The 16,998-nt window shown below is 40.1% G+C and overlaps 1 protein-coding gene across 4 annotated transcripts in view; it reads right to left on the bottom strand.

Moving 5' to 3' along the window:
- The window catches only part of LOC119726694 (inositol 1,4,5-trisphosphate receptor), a 114,728-nt gene that overhangs the window by 49,103 nt on the left and 48,627 nt on the right, over positions 1-16,998 (bottom strand). For 3 of the 4 annotated variants that reach the window (XM_038198490.1, XM_038198492.1, XM_038198493.1), the window contains exons 19-25: positions 15,939-16,190; positions 15,269-15,422; positions 14,165-14,312; positions 10,963-10,977; positions 2,911-3,113; positions 2,109-2,265; positions 728-924 (exon numbers count right to left, since the gene is read on the bottom strand). In XM_038198490.1, the coding sequence (XP_038054418.1) occupies positions 728-924; positions 2,109-2,265; positions 2,911-3,113; positions 10,963-10,977; positions 14,165-14,312; positions 15,269-15,422; positions 15,939-16,190 (1,126 nt within the window). The remainder of the gene's footprint in view (positions 1-727; positions 925-2,108; positions 2,266-2,910; positions 3,114-10,962; positions 10,978-14,164; positions 14,313-15,268; positions 15,423-15,938; positions 16,191-16,998) is intronic. The other variant, XM_038198491.1, reaches the window with a different exon arrangement.

The following is a 16,998-nucleotide window of genomic DNA, read 5'->3' as shown; positions in this document are numbered from 1 at the left end:
CGTTTAAAAAAACATTAGGTGAAATTTATAATTTTTGACTTAATTTGACTTTTTGACCGAAAGGTATTTATGAATGGGAATAAACATGTGCTTGGCTGGTATTAAACAAATATGTTTAAAACAGGCTAGGGGCCTGGTTGCTGATAATGGCCTACATCTGTGTACTTGTTTAAAACTGGCCAAGCACATATTTATTCCCTTATCAGTCACTGCCATGATTGGTCACTACAGGCCTTTTGATGGAATCTTACACAATGAAAAATAAATCTTTTCACCCACACAATATTTGCATTAAGATGTCAACCTGAGTGAAACTGAGTGAAAAGCAACTTACAATGTGCTTTCTACTGCTTTTAAAAACTGACAAAGTGAAACCTGTCCTTCAGACTCATCTTGAAGGATCTAGCCATATTTGTGGGGTGCTATGGTCCAATGGTTATGGTGTTCGAAACACGTGCCGCGGTACATGGGCTCGAACCCTGACGGGGAACACGGTGCTTGTTTTCTTGGGCAAGGCACTTTACCACAATTGCCTCTCTCAACCCAGGAGTATAAATGGGTACCAGGGAAGGTAGGGACCAAATTGCGCTGATCTCGATCTGCTGCAAAAAAATAGTCTCATTCCGGATGAACAGGGATAATAATTGTGAAGCGCTTTAAAAACTTAGGTATAAACTACTATATAAGCGCCACATTATTACATTATCATTATCATTGATGATCCCACCTGTTTGAAGGCTTGTAGCACCTCCTGACGCTGGCTGAAGTGCCTAAAGAGCAGCTGCAAGGCTCCAGACACCAGGGGAGGGTAATCATGCATGGTCAGATGCAGGAGAACACGGAGGAAGGTCCTGCCTCCTTGAGAGTCTAGATCCAGATCAATGCCGTCTGTTTGACCCTCAAAGATGCCTTCAGCTTGATCACCTGTCAAAAAAACCCCACAAATCTTCTGGGTTAGATCAATGCCTAACTTCAAAATGTGTACTAAAATGCATATAGGATCATTCGCTGTTCATGCATTTTGTTCGTTTCCAATAATGACACCACTCAAAATCCAAAGAAGAATGTTCCAAACCAAACCTGAACTTTCAGCTCAGTGGATATTACACTTTTCAAGAAAACAGTGAAAAACCATGCACAACCTTTATTTCCAAAGATCAGTCACTTTTCAACATTCTGTATTTAAAACTTAAGCACAAAAATTATTATCTTAATATTATAATCTTTAATTATGGAATACAGTGGAACGTCGTTATACCAAACACCGCTATACATTTGTATACCAAACATTCGGCCATACCTAACATCGTTCTTGGGTCCCGATTTTGAAAAATGTTAACAGAAGAGTGACAAGTGGTTATTATTTCCCCAAGGAATAAATAGAAGGGGAAAGCCACCCATTGCTGTAGGTAGTAAGCTCAAAAAGTGTGTAAGTACAAAATTCAATGGTCGGCACGTGTATAAAGTCATCTTTCAGCAAGTACCAGGGCATGCAGGGTGAAGTTCTAAAGGGCGCTATTTATTGAAAAGTGATACCGGAGCACAGACAGCTTAAAATCGCTATACCGAATGATTGCTATTACGAACAATTCTGTGGATCCTGCGATGTTCGTTATAGCGGCGTTCCACTGTACACTTGATGCACGCAAGTGAAAAGGAAAAGGAATTGTTTGACTATAGCAGGAAGTGACTATGCCCCTGTCAAATCAATATCTTCCCATTCTTCAAGACGCAATTTGATTTCTTGTTTGACAATGGAATTTTTGCTCACTTGAATTGATCCAAGTAAACTAAAACTTTTATAATTGGCCCCTTGTCTGTAGGCCTTGAACAATTTTTCAGTTGAACAGCCTATCACAACTACACATCTTTCATAAATAGGTAAATGTGCCCAATTAGATGAACGTCTAAAAAAAAAAAAAATTAATGTCGAATTTTCAAGTTATGAATATACGCAAACACAGCTTCATATGGTTGATCATATGAATATTTATCTGAAGGTGGTCCAGTCATGAATATGCACATATTAAGGTTTGCTCCAACAGCTTCCAGGTTGATCATATGAACATTCATCTGAAAATGGTCAAGTCATGAATATGCAAATGTACCAATAGCTTCCAGGTTGATGCCAGGGCTTTCGCTGCCGTCCACACTTTGCCTGGAGTGGTGGATTTCATCAGTGGAATCCTTGCTCTCGTCAAAGTCTCTCTTAAAGATGGATAAGAGGCAGGAGATGCGATAGTCCAGACGCACATTCAGGATAAACTAAAGATGAAACAGAACACAAAGAGTGTTTAAGAAGTTTACAGTAGGGTAGAATTTTATCCAAGTGAAAATAAATGTTAGTAAGAGAAATAATAGACCTAAGACATAATGATGTCATGCTTTGTTTACATGTGCGCTTTCCTATGGGAGCCAGGTAGAGATGCCAGCAAATCGTGCCCATCTGGCTCTCAAATGAGTTGATACTTAATATTCATTGCTTGCATTTAGACTTGGAATTCAACGACGATTTTGTGCATTAAGTGTGCACTCGGATCGTATACGAGGGGCGAACTTTTTGCTGCATCATGTACTTTTTTTAATTTGATGACCGTTACAGGGATTTTCCAAAACTCTGCGTGGTCCCCATTCAGCTCCGCCTGTTAACAGTGCTATTTGGATGCATAACTTTGAAGATTCCAGGTCAACATTAGTCAATGTTTTCTTACAGAAATATCAAACTGTATATCATAACTGTATGGTATATGAAGTGATTTATTCAAAAATTTGATCGGAACATTAAAGTCTGAAACGAAGCCGAGCTTTGAAAAAGGTTTAATTTTAGTCGCGGTTACTGCCTGACCTACAATTTAGATGTGAGCGTCAGGAATAATTGTCAGGTTTGGGAACCAGACTGACTTAATGTACCTGCAGAATCTGGATGATCTTGAGTTTGGTTTCCATGACGAGCTCGTCCTGTTTGTTGTGGTTGTCCAGACCCCCACCCGAGCTGGCCACGCTGGGTCCCGAGGAGTGGTGGGTCAGCGGGGAGTGGGGCAGGCCGCTACCCAGGACCATGTTGGTCATGACGGCCCCCACGCCGTGGATGGAACGGAACACACCGCCCTTGCCTGTAAAATCAACAGCTGGATATCAGCAATAGCAACGATGGGATGTGTACAATTTCAAATAAAGAAATAAACTGCTCATAGAAACAGATCAGTGATGTAGACAAGTTCCATTCTGATTGTATACTGAAATAGAAAGTGGTATAGTAACCAAATATTGACTGCTCCAAGTGTTACTGCAAAGGCCCCTACCGAGATGCACTTTGACCTTTCCCTAGACTTTCCTCATGCAGAGTTGCCACACCTCTTTGTTGGCAACTTTCAAATTCGTTCAGTAAAACACTGGTACTATTACTTTAACAATGCTTGCTGTTGAACCTTTGAGAAAAATTTCAGTGTCATGAAATTTTTTAAAAAAGGTGGCGTCCGGAAATTGGCCACAAATTTGGCCGACTGTTCCCTAACATGGCGCACTTGAACAACTCTCGGAAAATCCCACGTTAACATTTAAGAATTTCTTTAAAAGTTGATAAAATCTGATAAATCGTTATTATCACCACTCACATACCCAACTACAAGTTTGTCAGAATTCCCTTATTTTTGGGCGCATTTCAAAAAGGGTTCACTGTGCACTTCGAAATAAAATCGGAAAATCACGCCAAAAGAGAATTTCTCTGGAACTTTGTGGCGGGTATGTTAACTCAAGATTTCTGAACAGGAATGTTTAGAGCTTCAAGAAATTGAGGTAAAAGTATTGCTCTAGTGAGGCACTAGAGGCGATAAATCAAAGTGCGCCATGTTAGGGGCCATGCCACGTTACGTAAGGGTACATCAACACTATAGTAAACCTAGCCTCCTGAAGTGATCCATGGAGTGTTCTGTTGCCCACAGTGAAGCAAAGGGTCAATAGAATGCTCCATTGATAACAATGGGAGGTTACTTTTACTACACCATGAGTTCAAGCATTCAATATTTATTTTGCTAGCCCTCACCCAAAAATTATGTTTCTTATATATTTGCAATTTCATGTTAAGTAAATCAAAATCTAATTCTAAACCAGAAACCCAAGTACTCAGACCACAGCCTAGTTTGTCAGGCTTAATTTCTACTACCTATACTATTTATGATATTTAAGCTTATAAACATCTCACCCACAAATTCTGTATCTTGAATGGCCGAGAACGAGTCACATGCTATTCGCTATTTTTGCTTTCTTTGTACTCAGCCAAAAAATACTTTATCCGTGGTAACCAACCAAAGTTCTATACCCATAGCAACCAAAGTACTATACCTGTAACAACCAAAGTACTATACGCATAACAACCCGTATTGTAAACCCGCAAATGCAGATGTGCATGTTGCGTGTTGTGCGTATTGTTCCCAAGAGCTAGCGCTACAGAGCTGGGTTCAAACTGTTCGTGAAGGAGTAGTTTGGAAAAGTGCAAGTAAATTTTCAACTAATTCTGTATTCAAATAGAAGTACATTTTAATTGCATTTTAATTGCAGTTGCAGTTATTGCTTAAATCAAGCAGAATCTGTGGGAGAGGTATTATAAAACAAATATTGACTGCTTGATCTCGTGGCATAGTAAAAATAGCCCCCCCCCCCTCAGTGATCCATGGAGCATTCTATTTTCCCTTGGTTTCGTCTCGGGAAAAATAGAATGCTTCATGGATCACCTTGGGAGGCTAGTTTTACTACACCACTCGAAGCCGTCAATATTTGTACAATCCGTTCGACTTGACAGTGGACTAAAGTACAACAACGACCAACACAAATCACGTAACAGTTCACGCAAGACACATGCATGGGCTTTCCAGAACCCAACAAATTTCTATCCAACACAAAGTCTTTCATACACAGAAATTTTACAGTCCCTGAAAAGTGTCTGGACGTTGTTACCATTTCACATGCATGCAAGCATGCACACATTTCTAGGGAGTTCCCATTCTTTTGATCCAACTTAAACACAAAACAACTTCTCAAGTTTTTCCGAAATAAACTGCAGCGGTTCATATCAGATACAGAGAGCATGTCACGCATTTCACAATTTGTTTGTTTTGGTGTTTCTACAGCTGCTGCAAGACGCGCTGTATGACACACATGTCATCATCCGTGTGACCAATGGGTGGGGTTTAACGGATCAATCATTTAAGACTACTGATTGCCACTAATTACGCGACAATCTTGGATAAGCTTTGTACAACTGTGGCTGTTTGGATTGATTAAAAACATGACACGCAGGCTTCAACCCCTACAGAAGTTACATTTTGAAAACTATTTTCATCTCTTCCCACCATGCAGACATCAAATATGCACAAAAATACAAGTTACTTTCAAAGCAAGTTTCATTCCATTGTCATTGTGTACCATTGCAGGATTCATGCATGTTGTCTTAGACTAAAAGTACAACCACAGAGCAACTTCTGTCTCAAGGAAGAAAAAAAAGGCCTCTGATTTCTACGACTGTTTCATCATAATACGTGCATTCCTTCAAACGTAACCACATTCTGATGGATGAAAATTCTTACCTAGGACTGATTTAGCTTCTGCGTAAAATTATTAAAGTTGAGGCAAAAATTGACATTAATAAAAAATTACATCAAAAAAATTGTCCTTATTAGGTAGGATAGATCATTTGTCATCCGTGCAATTTTTTCGTTTGAAAGCAGCAAAAGTGTTCAAAATTTTAAGACGGGTGCTTAAAAACCCAACCTGGAGACGCTTTAGCTCAGTGAATGCTGTATATTCCGAGAAAACAATATTCTAGGATCTTGGTTTCAATTCAAAATTTGCCGAGTATAATGTTTTGAATTGTGCACGAAATCAGCATCCGGGACACGTTCTCATTCAGCCGATTGCTGCTACGCGATGTCACACACTGAACCAATGAATACCAGCAAATCTCGCGTGAGTGTGTGTCGTGTCAATACTTGCGTGCACCCATTCAAGGATTTGCCCAATTACAAACAAACTACTAACGGAAATTTCCAAAAATGCGTCACTTGACGCATCTTTTTGAAATGGAATGTTTTCTTGAAAATGACAGCATGCCAGGGAGTTTAGTGTCCTTATACTATCTACAAACCAAGCAAGCTTTTCGACAATAATTTGGTCAGTTACTTTTTGGTAGCTGCAAATGATCTACTCTACCTTTAATCAAAGTAACTATCACTACGGCGTGATAAAAATGAACAGTATTTTCGGAAGGTTTGTTTAATTTTGGGTCATTCTATAAATTTGGAGACTCACTCAAAGAGTCCACTTTTTCCCTGTTACATCTGAAATCTAAGATTTTATGATTCTGATGTACTCCTTAATGCAGTCGTTCTCTAAGAGTGATTATGAATAGCAGACTACCTACCCAACAAATAAAAAATCATTTGAAGTTATACTTAATTATGTACTTAAATGGCAAACTACAAAGTACCAAGGTAACAGGGACAGGACGAATGTCACTCTTTGGACACCAAATTTATAGAAGGGCCCATAAAGAACATCATTAGTTGAAAATCAAAATTAACAAGCACCGAAAGGAAGATTTACACTCGCAATGAAATTCTCTGAGAAGAAATTCTGATAAACAGGAGGATTTTTTTGATGCAGAGAGAAGCAAAACATGCACTCAAAAAAAAAATGATAGATAAGGCCAAAAAAAAAAAGTCTCCGGTTTCTGGTATGGAGCTTGCCCCAAAAGTGGTGCAGCGACGCGGCTTTTTTTTTTTTACCTGTTTTTTTATTTTTTTGGCTTCAAATGTCGGCTGATGACTGCAAATGGTGCCCGACTAAACTTAGTGCAAATATATGGGAGTCCAGAGAGGCCACATAAAGCTTATTCTCGATCATAACCCCATCTAAAAACACGTTAAAATTGTGCAGCAGCAGGATTCCAGTCAAACCAGTGAGTTTGGCAGTTTTGAGACATCATCTTGTATTGAAAAAAAACTTTTTCATTTTGCCGACACGCATGGCTGCGGCGACGCGCGCGCATACCAGAAACCGGAGACTTTTTTTTTTTGGCCTAAGCTAAGGATAGATTACAGTTCGGGCGATTCCTAATATAGTGCGCCACCAAGAGGTTGCCACGGAGAGTCCATTTTTTGCAGTGCATTGTGGGAGACCGTCAACACATTTGCAGCATGGGACACTCAAAATTGTTAGTTTGTCCGGTCAGTAGGTTTGTAAGTTGGGTGCCGTCGCCTCGTGGTCTGGAGCATTGAATTTGTTGTCTGGAGCATTGAATTCGTGGTCTGCAGGTATTTCTGCAGTTTGTGGGTTCGAGTCCAGCCTGGGGTTATAATGCGTGTGCCCCTGGCAAGGCACTTTGTCACTCATTGCTTCTCCCCATACAGAAGTAAATGGGTACCAGTGAGGCAGAGGGCAGAGATGGTTATTGTGATTGATTCTAGCCGCTTTGCGCCAAAATGGCAGCATCGAGCTGAATACTCCCCAGGGAGCTGAGATGGTATTTGGTATGTTTAATTGGCCCAATGAGCAGGGGAAATAATGATGTAAAGTGCTTTGATCCTAGTAAGAGATATAAGAACCCGTTATTATTACTATTTTAAAAAAAAATTCAACATGGTGGTTTTTTTTGTGAGGCGGCAGAATGCTATGCCCCAATCTATCAAAAATTTCCTCAAGTTGTCTACTGACATTCGTTCAAATCGTGGCAAGTCGGCCATGTTTTTGTCAATTGTAAACTTGAAAATAGACTCTCCTTGGCAAACTCTTGGTGGCGCACTGCAAAGGGAATCGCCCGTATTGTCACTTTGCTTCAAGAGGATCAGTTTTACAGGCTAAACTAAAAAGATCTAATCAAGCACAAAGTTGTCAGTTCAAGAAAATAGAAAAGAAGGAAATAAATCTCTACGCTCGAAAACTTCCTATGCCAGGATTCTTCTTAGAATTCTATGAGTAAATACAAACAAACAAACAAAAAATATGGCAAACACATTGTGTGTTGCAATGCTATTCAAAAAGCAGCACCATCAATGTTGACTGAATCAAAACACACATTTGAAAAATTCCACATGACAAAAAGAGACACTGACTGCAAACTAACAAACCAAGTTACTGAAAACATAAACAGACAATCAATGAAACGACGACAAAGATTTACAAACTAACTAGCAATGTCATTAGTAAAATATCATCTCAAAAACCTTCACTGCCAGGCCACTATTGGCTCTGTGCATATCACGGCCCTTTACTGGTGAAAACAAGAAAGCTGCTGTAAAATAAGGGCATTTCAGCAGTGTTTCCGTACATGCAACCTGACAGGCCCAGATTATCCAATAGGAGGCACTGTGCCTAGAGCCTGTAAAAAAATTGAGGGCCTATGAGAATACCACAGTGTGTCAGTCCCAACCGGCTTTTAGAACTTCTTTGCTGGTACCCACCACCCTAGGGCACTGGGAAGGGCTAATCTTTTTCACACAATTCTGTGAAGGAAGCACAGGTGTTGCAAAGCATTGTGGGTAGCTTGCTGCCTTAATTAAAAGACATACATTCAGCGCGCACGTGTCACACACACACACGGAAGTTTTGACCCGTGTTGTTGTTCAAACAAATTCTATCCAATGTGGGCTCGGAGAAATTACGACATGTATCCTTAAGATATGCCCTTCCCCAACCTCGTCCCCAGTGCTTACTTTATTTCCAACGTTGTTTCCAATAGTAAACCCTGGATAAGAAACTTCCTTCCTGCATCCTGATTCGATACCGCAATTGGCTAGAAATGGATTTATATCGTGTATTTGGTGTTGTTATTCACAACGTGCAGTACGTGTTTTCGCGATCATTCGTCCACGCCTTCTCAAAAATATTCATTTCCTTTCCAGTTTGTTAATATTAATATGAAATGTGATACTGCATGTTGTCTCGTTAAGATCGTAACAGTTTAATTAGAATGAAATCATGTTTTCGTAACTCACGCCATGCTCGCACTGCGACGAATTGATTCTGTTTTTACCCCAGACACCGCATACAAAAACAAACGCAAATGTAACGCACAGGCAGGCACCAGACTACTCCTAATTTGCATACGTGTTCAAAAATTTTGCACATGCAAATGATCCAATACCAGGGTGAGAGAGCAGGTAGTGGTGGGCGCGTACTGCTCGACACCCTGGGGACGAGGTTGGCCCTTCCCAGCACCCTGTTTAAGGGCAGTATATATGAGCGACTTAGAGCTACCAGTTTGGCCTGGCTTGCTTAGTACAGCTTAGCATCAACATGAATTTGGTGCTGGTGCCTAGTGTGGAGTAAGGCCTACGGAACACTGGTGCCTAGGGCCTACGGAAGACTTAATCCCCCCCTGTGCAACCCTACACCCCATGCAGGAATGACGGATGGCAATGTGAGGACTGCTCAATTGAACTAGTGAGGGGACACATCATGTGCACACACTGTAATGGTGTGCACATTGACCAATCAGAGTTAGGCATGCCTCCTACTCAATTGTGATATTGTGACGAGATGGGGGTAGCGACTGGGAACAAGTCTATTTCTTGAGGTAATTGTTTTGCCGAGCAATAGGCCCGCTAATAGAAAACAACGTAAATTGATGAGAATTGTTCTCTTGTATTGTTTTATTAGAAGTGTACAGAGTTGAGACTTGTATAGCAGTGTATAAGAAACTTGATTCACAGAGTAACTGAACTGAGTGCGCACATGGTTGGAGTTTGTCTGCTGTGTCGGGTTACAGAAAGATCCACTCCGTGTAGAAAGTCTTATCGGACAAACCAACTACTGTTCGGCCAGTTCCGCAGTAGTTAAGTCAAGGAGCAGGGATCACTGCACAGGATCTTGCGCTGTGAGGCTATTGACATTGCGTGTAGATATTAGAGTGCTTTATTCAGAGCAACCAGCTTATAATTTAGAACTAACACTGCCTAATTAAATAATTATTCAGTTTAAAATTCAGTTCAGTCTTTTTGAAAGTAAACCATTATATTACAGTTCTGTGTAACTTCAATTTGAAATCAGTTGGGCACACTATGTTTTGTACTCAAGTTAGCTTGAAAACTGGTACACTATCGCAAAGAGCTATTTGGATCTTGTAGTCTGCAAACCGCCCCCAACAGTTCCTGCATGGAGTCGATATCTCATTCACCAGATTGTCTATACACTACTCTGTACAAATCCCTGATTGTAGACAGACATGTCCACAACTGTGAAAGTATTAATGCATTAGTGTTAGTAATGGTACACAACGTTAATCAAAAATCGGCACACTTGGGATTTTGGTTATACTCAAAACTGAAAAAGAAATGACTGGAAATTAGGGAGAATTACAACAGGGTTTTAACAATGTGGAGGCTCAATTTTGGCCAAAGGTACAAAATAAAGTTATAAAAAAAGGGGCGGCATACAAGTACATCAAGGTACCATGACACTATGATCCGGTTATTTATGGATACAGATTTTGTGGATTCTGCAGACTGTTGACTTGTAACTAGAAATAATACCACATTTCTGTCCGTTTTCCATTTTTTTCAAATCAATCGCCGTTATGTCAAAATAACATTTTCAAACTGTGCCGGACACTATGAAACAGTCAACTTTATTTAAAAAAAAAAAATTCATGAAAGTGTATTTCAAATTTATTGCTTATACGAAAACCCTTGTTTATAAGCTGATATTCTAACAATTACGACATTAGAAAAAGCCCTGAAACTTGGGTGAAAAAAACAAAACAATTCATATTTGAAAAAAAAAAAAATGGTACCAACCTCTGGGGAAAACTTAACCATCGCCACTGGGGCCCAACAAGGCAGGCACTGTAAACCACAAACATGGCTAACACTGAGAACGTAGAGGGCAGCATGCAAAGGGTTTATAGGAGAGGACAAAATAAAAAGACACAGCGCAGAGGAAAGAAGGAGGGATGCGAACCGTGTACCATACCTTGTTTAGGAGGCTCTGCAGGTAATAAGAGAGAGAGAGTGAAGTGGGAATGAAAATGAGAGTTAGGGTGCCGGTTAGAAAGGACATTGGATTTTTTATTTTTGTTTTAATGGGGTCGAGACCACTGATCTCTATTACCAACGTGGATAGCCAGTAACAGCTGCTTGCCACTGATTGGCCCATTAGGTCGGATGCTGCCGAGCTGCTGTTTTAGTTCACCCGGTGTCATGCTGCGTACTGTGGAGAGTACCCTCCACGCAGGCAATGTACTGCAAAGTGCACTCCATTTTGCTTAATTTTTTAAATACTCTGATATTTGTTGGTAATTTTTTTTCTTCGTATTTCACAAGTTCCTCATTCAAACATAGCCAAATGAAGTGGTGAGAGCCCTCTTCAAATACTGACCCTGAAAATCCTAGCCAAACCCCATCCCTCTGACAAGAACCCCTTGTTTTGTGGTAAAAAACAAAATCCTTATAGTGGGTCTCGCCAGCCTCATTGCAGGGATTGGATAACCAATCATTCCATCAACAAGACTAGTCAGCAAGTTCAAGTGATGGCTGTTTGCAGTCGTCTCACCACTATACAACCTAAATTTGACAGACAGCAAATAGTTGAGTGAATTTGGGGCTTATTATAGCGTATAATGCAAAATGCAATACGGTCATGGAACCGTGTGTGGAAAATGCCATGCTAACGCCGATGGTTAAGACGTGTACCGTGTGGCCTGTGAGGCAGTTTGGGTGAACTACAATGGTAGACGCATGGTGTAACCCTGACCGCCTATCCAAGTCGGCACTAGAGATCAGTGGTTGAGACCAGAATTGCGGTCAAGCCAATAACCATGAGATGTAATGGAGCCATGCTTTGCTTTCCAGGTACGGATGAAGAACACTACCTAGCTCGTATCATAAAGCACACTTGAATTTGAAAACAAAGTGTGATGTTACTACATCTCATGGCTGTTACAAGTTAATCACAAGTCAAATCACAAGTCAGGTCACAAAATCTCATGAACAATGTCAACAGGAATATTTCTGTCACAATTCATCTTCACAAGACTGGATGATGAAATGAAGTTGGATGCAGCTAGGGTGGTAGTCGAGTTATTTGTGATAGAGAATGCGATTACATCACAAGTCCAGTCACAGGTGACAGGTGGGGAACAATAACAAAGGAATGCATTTGTCACAGTTCATTTCAATGGCTTGTCACTTGACATGAAACTGGACGACTATTGTGATTGACTTGCAATGACTTGTAAGGACCTGACTACGCCGCTGGCATTGGCCAACCCACTCTGTGAATATCACGCAACATGTTCCAGTTACATATTACACGTCAGCTTAAGCACAAGGGCTTGGTCATCCATTATGGAAACTTTGGATATTGAACTTTTTGCGACTTCTTAAAAATTGCAGTTGAGCTGTGACACAAAGGGAGAACAATTGCCTTAACCAGTTCACGCTGGGATTATTTTGACAAGAACGGAACGAGGAGCGGGTTTACTTTTCACTCAACCTCATGCCAGGCGGGTTGAAGCTATCACCCTCGAGCAGCGCACTCATATTTGCGGCCTCGCATGCTGCGTGTTTATCCGTCATTTGTTCTGAGTACCGCAAAAACCTTTGTGTGTGTATACACTTCATCTTGCGCGAACTGGTTAAAACACTGATACCAAATAAGCAACATGTTTGCTGATCTAAAAAAAAAAATTAAAAATGAATCCTGAAATAATTCAGAATTGTTTTTAATGATTTTTCTAATTTATACAGCTCTTGACAAGTACACTGAAAACAATTATACTTTGTGCAAGGCAATGTTCACAGAGTGGGAAGACCATTGGGGGGGGGACCAAAAACACTTGGGAAATGGTATGCATGTTTAAACACAACTCTAGAACATAAATCTGTATTAAAATCCTTAACTTGTTTGCAACATCTAAATCTTGTTTTGGATTTGTTTGTTTTGGTCAAACAAATTCAGTTTAAGTAACTGTAGCATCCCAACTTTCAATCAGTGTATTTGCTTTGCATATAATTGAGCATGAGTACTTAAAATTGGCAATCTTTGGTAATTTTAAGTGCATCACAAGGTTTCAAAAAAAATTCTTTATTGGCAGTTTTTGAAGTAATGCGTTCTGCATGATGAATTCAAGTCAACCATCATGTCTTAACCTTTGGCATATGAGTCACCAATGAAAAGCAGAAATTCTTACGTTTTCAATGTTTGCAGGATATCTAGGCAGGGTTTATAATCTTTTTAGAACTGAAAAGTTTGCAAATTAAAAGGCAGTGAATTTGCACATGCTTGGACAGAAATTCAATGCTTGCATTTTTTTTTCATGCAAAATTTTAGACATGCATTTATACAATTTGTTAATATTTTTTTTTATTTCAACATCGAAAATTAGTAGAAATAGTGCAGTTCCAATTAAAAAGAGTCCCTAATAAGATATACTTCTGAATTATTTTGTGCAAGTTATTTAACTATTCCATAAAAAGGGGATAATGTTTGGGGTTCAAATATGAAGATTAACAGAATACTCCACGAGTGAACTAATTCACAAATCTATAAACACATCACAATATTGCACGTGACAGGATTCATGGAATAACTAAAATATATGGGGAAGGTGCATTAAAATAATTCTACAACAATCTGGGCTGGGTAAACAACAAAGCAAACAGAGGGCCATGAAATTGTTTTTAAAAAATGGCAAAGTTTGGAAAATTAGGTAGTCGAGGCTTAACTTCTGTCCTCGTTGAAAAAGTGTTTTGCCTTTTAAAAAAAATATCTTTGTGAATATAAAAAAAAAAAAGAACTAAATAATAGTTTTGAAGCTGCAAATGAATTCCAAAATCTTCCCCCCAACAAAAAAGAAAAAAAAACACAACAAATCATACTTTTGAAGGTGCATACAATTCCTAATATCTCCCCTCCCCCCACAAAAAAAAGCCAAACTTGATTTCAGTAAAAAATGTATAATTTCCGTATTTGTCAAGTCTTCCTTGGCAAAGTTTATCCACCAATAAAAACAAGGAAGAAACTGTTAAAAATTAAAAGGCCCATAAAACCAGCAAAGACAGGTTCAAATGCTCCAACACAATTAATCATCAGTGCCACCCAACTTCAAACCTGTGAGTGACCTCTTGACCGAACCTCTGACCTCTTAACCTTGACCTCTGACCTTGGCACTGACCTATATCAGCCTTGGGGTCCAGTTTGCCCAGGGGCAGTCCCGTGGCCGGCGTGCAGTCCAGGATGGACAGCAGGGTCTTGGTCAGGCGCAGCAGCTCGCTGAAGCTGTAGAAGCCGAAGTAGATCAGGTGCTTGGCTAGGTTCACCACCTGTCAATGATCAGACAAAAAGAAAGAAAACAAGGCAAGCCTAAATTAACGTTAGTCCCAGAACACATAACATTCTACCAATTTCTTAAAAGGGCCCATGCAATGTATTTTGTTAATGCAATCCTTGAAAATGCACCTACCGGTATGTGTCCCATTTAACCTTATTTTCAATTATTGATCAGGGGTATTTTGGTGCCTTTGTGGTTTTTAAGCTAATGCAAATTTCCATATTCATGAGCAAAAGTGGGATGTCATTTCAGCAGAAATCTCAATGTTACAGTGATTTCAGTGCCACAATTTGCCAGAATTTTGGATATTTTGCTGTTGTAAATCTTTTTTTTCTTTGATGATTCTTTGTTGTGTAAGTCCATGGTAGTAAGTCAATGAGCACATGCTTGGGTTGACAATTTGAACACAAAACCCCTAAACTGAACAGTGTCTTCCTGGAATGACATCACAGCAACAGCGCCCTCATTTGCCCGGAAAAGCATGGCAAATTTTGAATATTTGTGCAGAAGTGCAATTTTCAATAAAACTTAACCAAAAAGGGATGTCAAATAGTTTTTATACATTTAAGAGGCGAAGAAAGTTGCACAGAATATGTTTCTAAGAAATTGCAGGAATCCTTAAAGAATGACTAAAAGTTCCAGAATAAGCTGTAGCGATTATGTGATGGAAATAAAAAATCCACTTTTGCCATTTTGTCAGTAAGGTACAAGACTACAAACTGGTGTAAGTGCAAGTGTAAATGGTACGTCTTCTGGACCCATCTTTGATTAGGCTTGGATCTCCTTATGAAGTTAATTTCAACACAGGTAGGCCAGACGACAGTGTGAAAAGGCCTCATGGGTGAGCTGTTTTAAAATCAAATGTTGACAGCTTTCACTCATGGGACAGTAAAACCTCAGTTGTCTGTGCAGTGTTATACTTGTCCAAAGGGAAGACTCTGTGCCTACCTCAAAGGTCAGCTTGTTCTGTTCCTTGTCAGTGAACGACCAGGACGCCGACACAACATTGCACAGGTAGTCCTCCACAAACTTGATGGTCAGAGAAAACTTGGGCTGGGCGTCCTCCTTGCCTGCATGGGTGAGGTTGTTGGCCCCGTCGTAACTGAGAAGGAAAAATGATTTAAAATAACGCCAGGTGGATAAAGAACCAACTTATTTGTCAGGTTTTAATAAAGTTTTAAAGGCAATATACACCATTTGCGTTTGCTGTAATTTTCTAAAATGGATAGTTTTTGGGGTTAGTATTTTACAGCAAATATTGTTACTCTGACCTTTTTAAAGTTTTGTGTTCATAGACGCTGGGAGATATCAAGGAAAGAAATGTTGTTCTTGTAGTCTTGTTCTCTGACCCTACTTCAGACGAAAAGGAGCAATTTTTAGACGTCGGGGAATGGTCAGGTAAGGGACCAGACTAGCTGGCTTGCACCCAAGCACGGATGTGAAACTGATTGCAAACAAAATGTTGACTAACGCTGAAAGCTAGATCCACCCTTGGGCACTGAAGAAACATCTTGTTTCAGAGATGAAGAATAAAAAATCCGGACGATCCTACCCAACCCCTACGCCCACTGCAATTACAATCGAGGTCACTGGGGAAAAAAAACTAAAATCCACTCACTCATCGATGGTGATCTGCGTAGGGATCTCAGACCACAGCCTTGCGTACTTGACGGGCGTCACTTGCTCCTGAGGATCCCGGTCCACGTGCATGTGCAGCATGAGTCGCGTGAAGGACGCGCGCAGGTCATAGGGCAAGGACTCGTCAGACATACAGCGATGGATCAGATCGATGTCCAGCTGCGGACCGATCTGATTGATGGCTAGGTACTGCCGATCAAGGCACATCTGGGAGAACAAGTCTAGTTGGTATCTGAAGGGGGAAAACAAATCCACGTCAGAAAATTTGTCTCCTCATGAAAGAAAAAATGTCATGAAGCAATTTGATTTTGTGTCACACGTAGCTGTATCTAAAAACCATAACGGACTAATTGCATACCTGTCGTAATTTCTAAAAAAGAAAATTAGGCCATCAGCCTCGGTCCAAAATTTTGGCCACCGGTATCAAATGAGGGGAATAATCGTCATAGCGATTTTTGGCAAGGTATTCACCTCCAGAGTTGGAAAATATGTGATAGCATTGCAGCGGTGGCAGCTTTTTGGGTGTTTTCACCTTTTTTTTCAAAATGTCCATCAAAATGCTTGTTACCACTCTAGGGGCGGCATACCTTGCGCATGCGCACTATAATCATTTATGCCCTGATTTGATACTGACCAAACCCCAGGCTGATGGCCTAAATGAAGACAAATGGAAGATTGGGAGTGTCAAACTGTTAATACGCATGCTTGAAATTTCCAAGAAATGTTGTGGATGGAGAGAAATTCATAACCATACTGATGATGGTGTTCTCAACAGCCAGGTCAAAATGAAACTTGAAGAACATCTTCTTCAAGAACTAATAAATCTGTTGATGTAAATATCACTGACCTCTCACAACAAGGCCATGAAGCAACAAATGTGATTCTTTGGTAAACTTTGAAAAAAAAATGATAAGCTCGGAGAGGAACCACCAAGGCTCAATTTCATGGGAAGCTCAACAGGTAGCGGTCAAATTGCCAGAGCAATAGTCAGGCAGATTGGTGCACAACATGATGGAATTTGATGATAAAAGCATGAAACT

The sequence above is a fragment of the Patiria miniata genome, unplaced genomic scaffold (assembly GCF_015706575.1).
Source record: "Patiria miniata isolate m_02_andy unplaced genomic scaffold, ASM1570657v1 HiC_scaffold_2, whole genome shotgun sequence".
Lineage (NCBI taxonomy): Eukaryota > Metazoa > Echinodermata > Asteroidea > Valvatida > Asterinidae > Patiria > Patiria miniata.
Note: the sequence above shows the minus strand (reverse complement) of the source record. Positions and strands in the feature narration are given on the sequence as shown.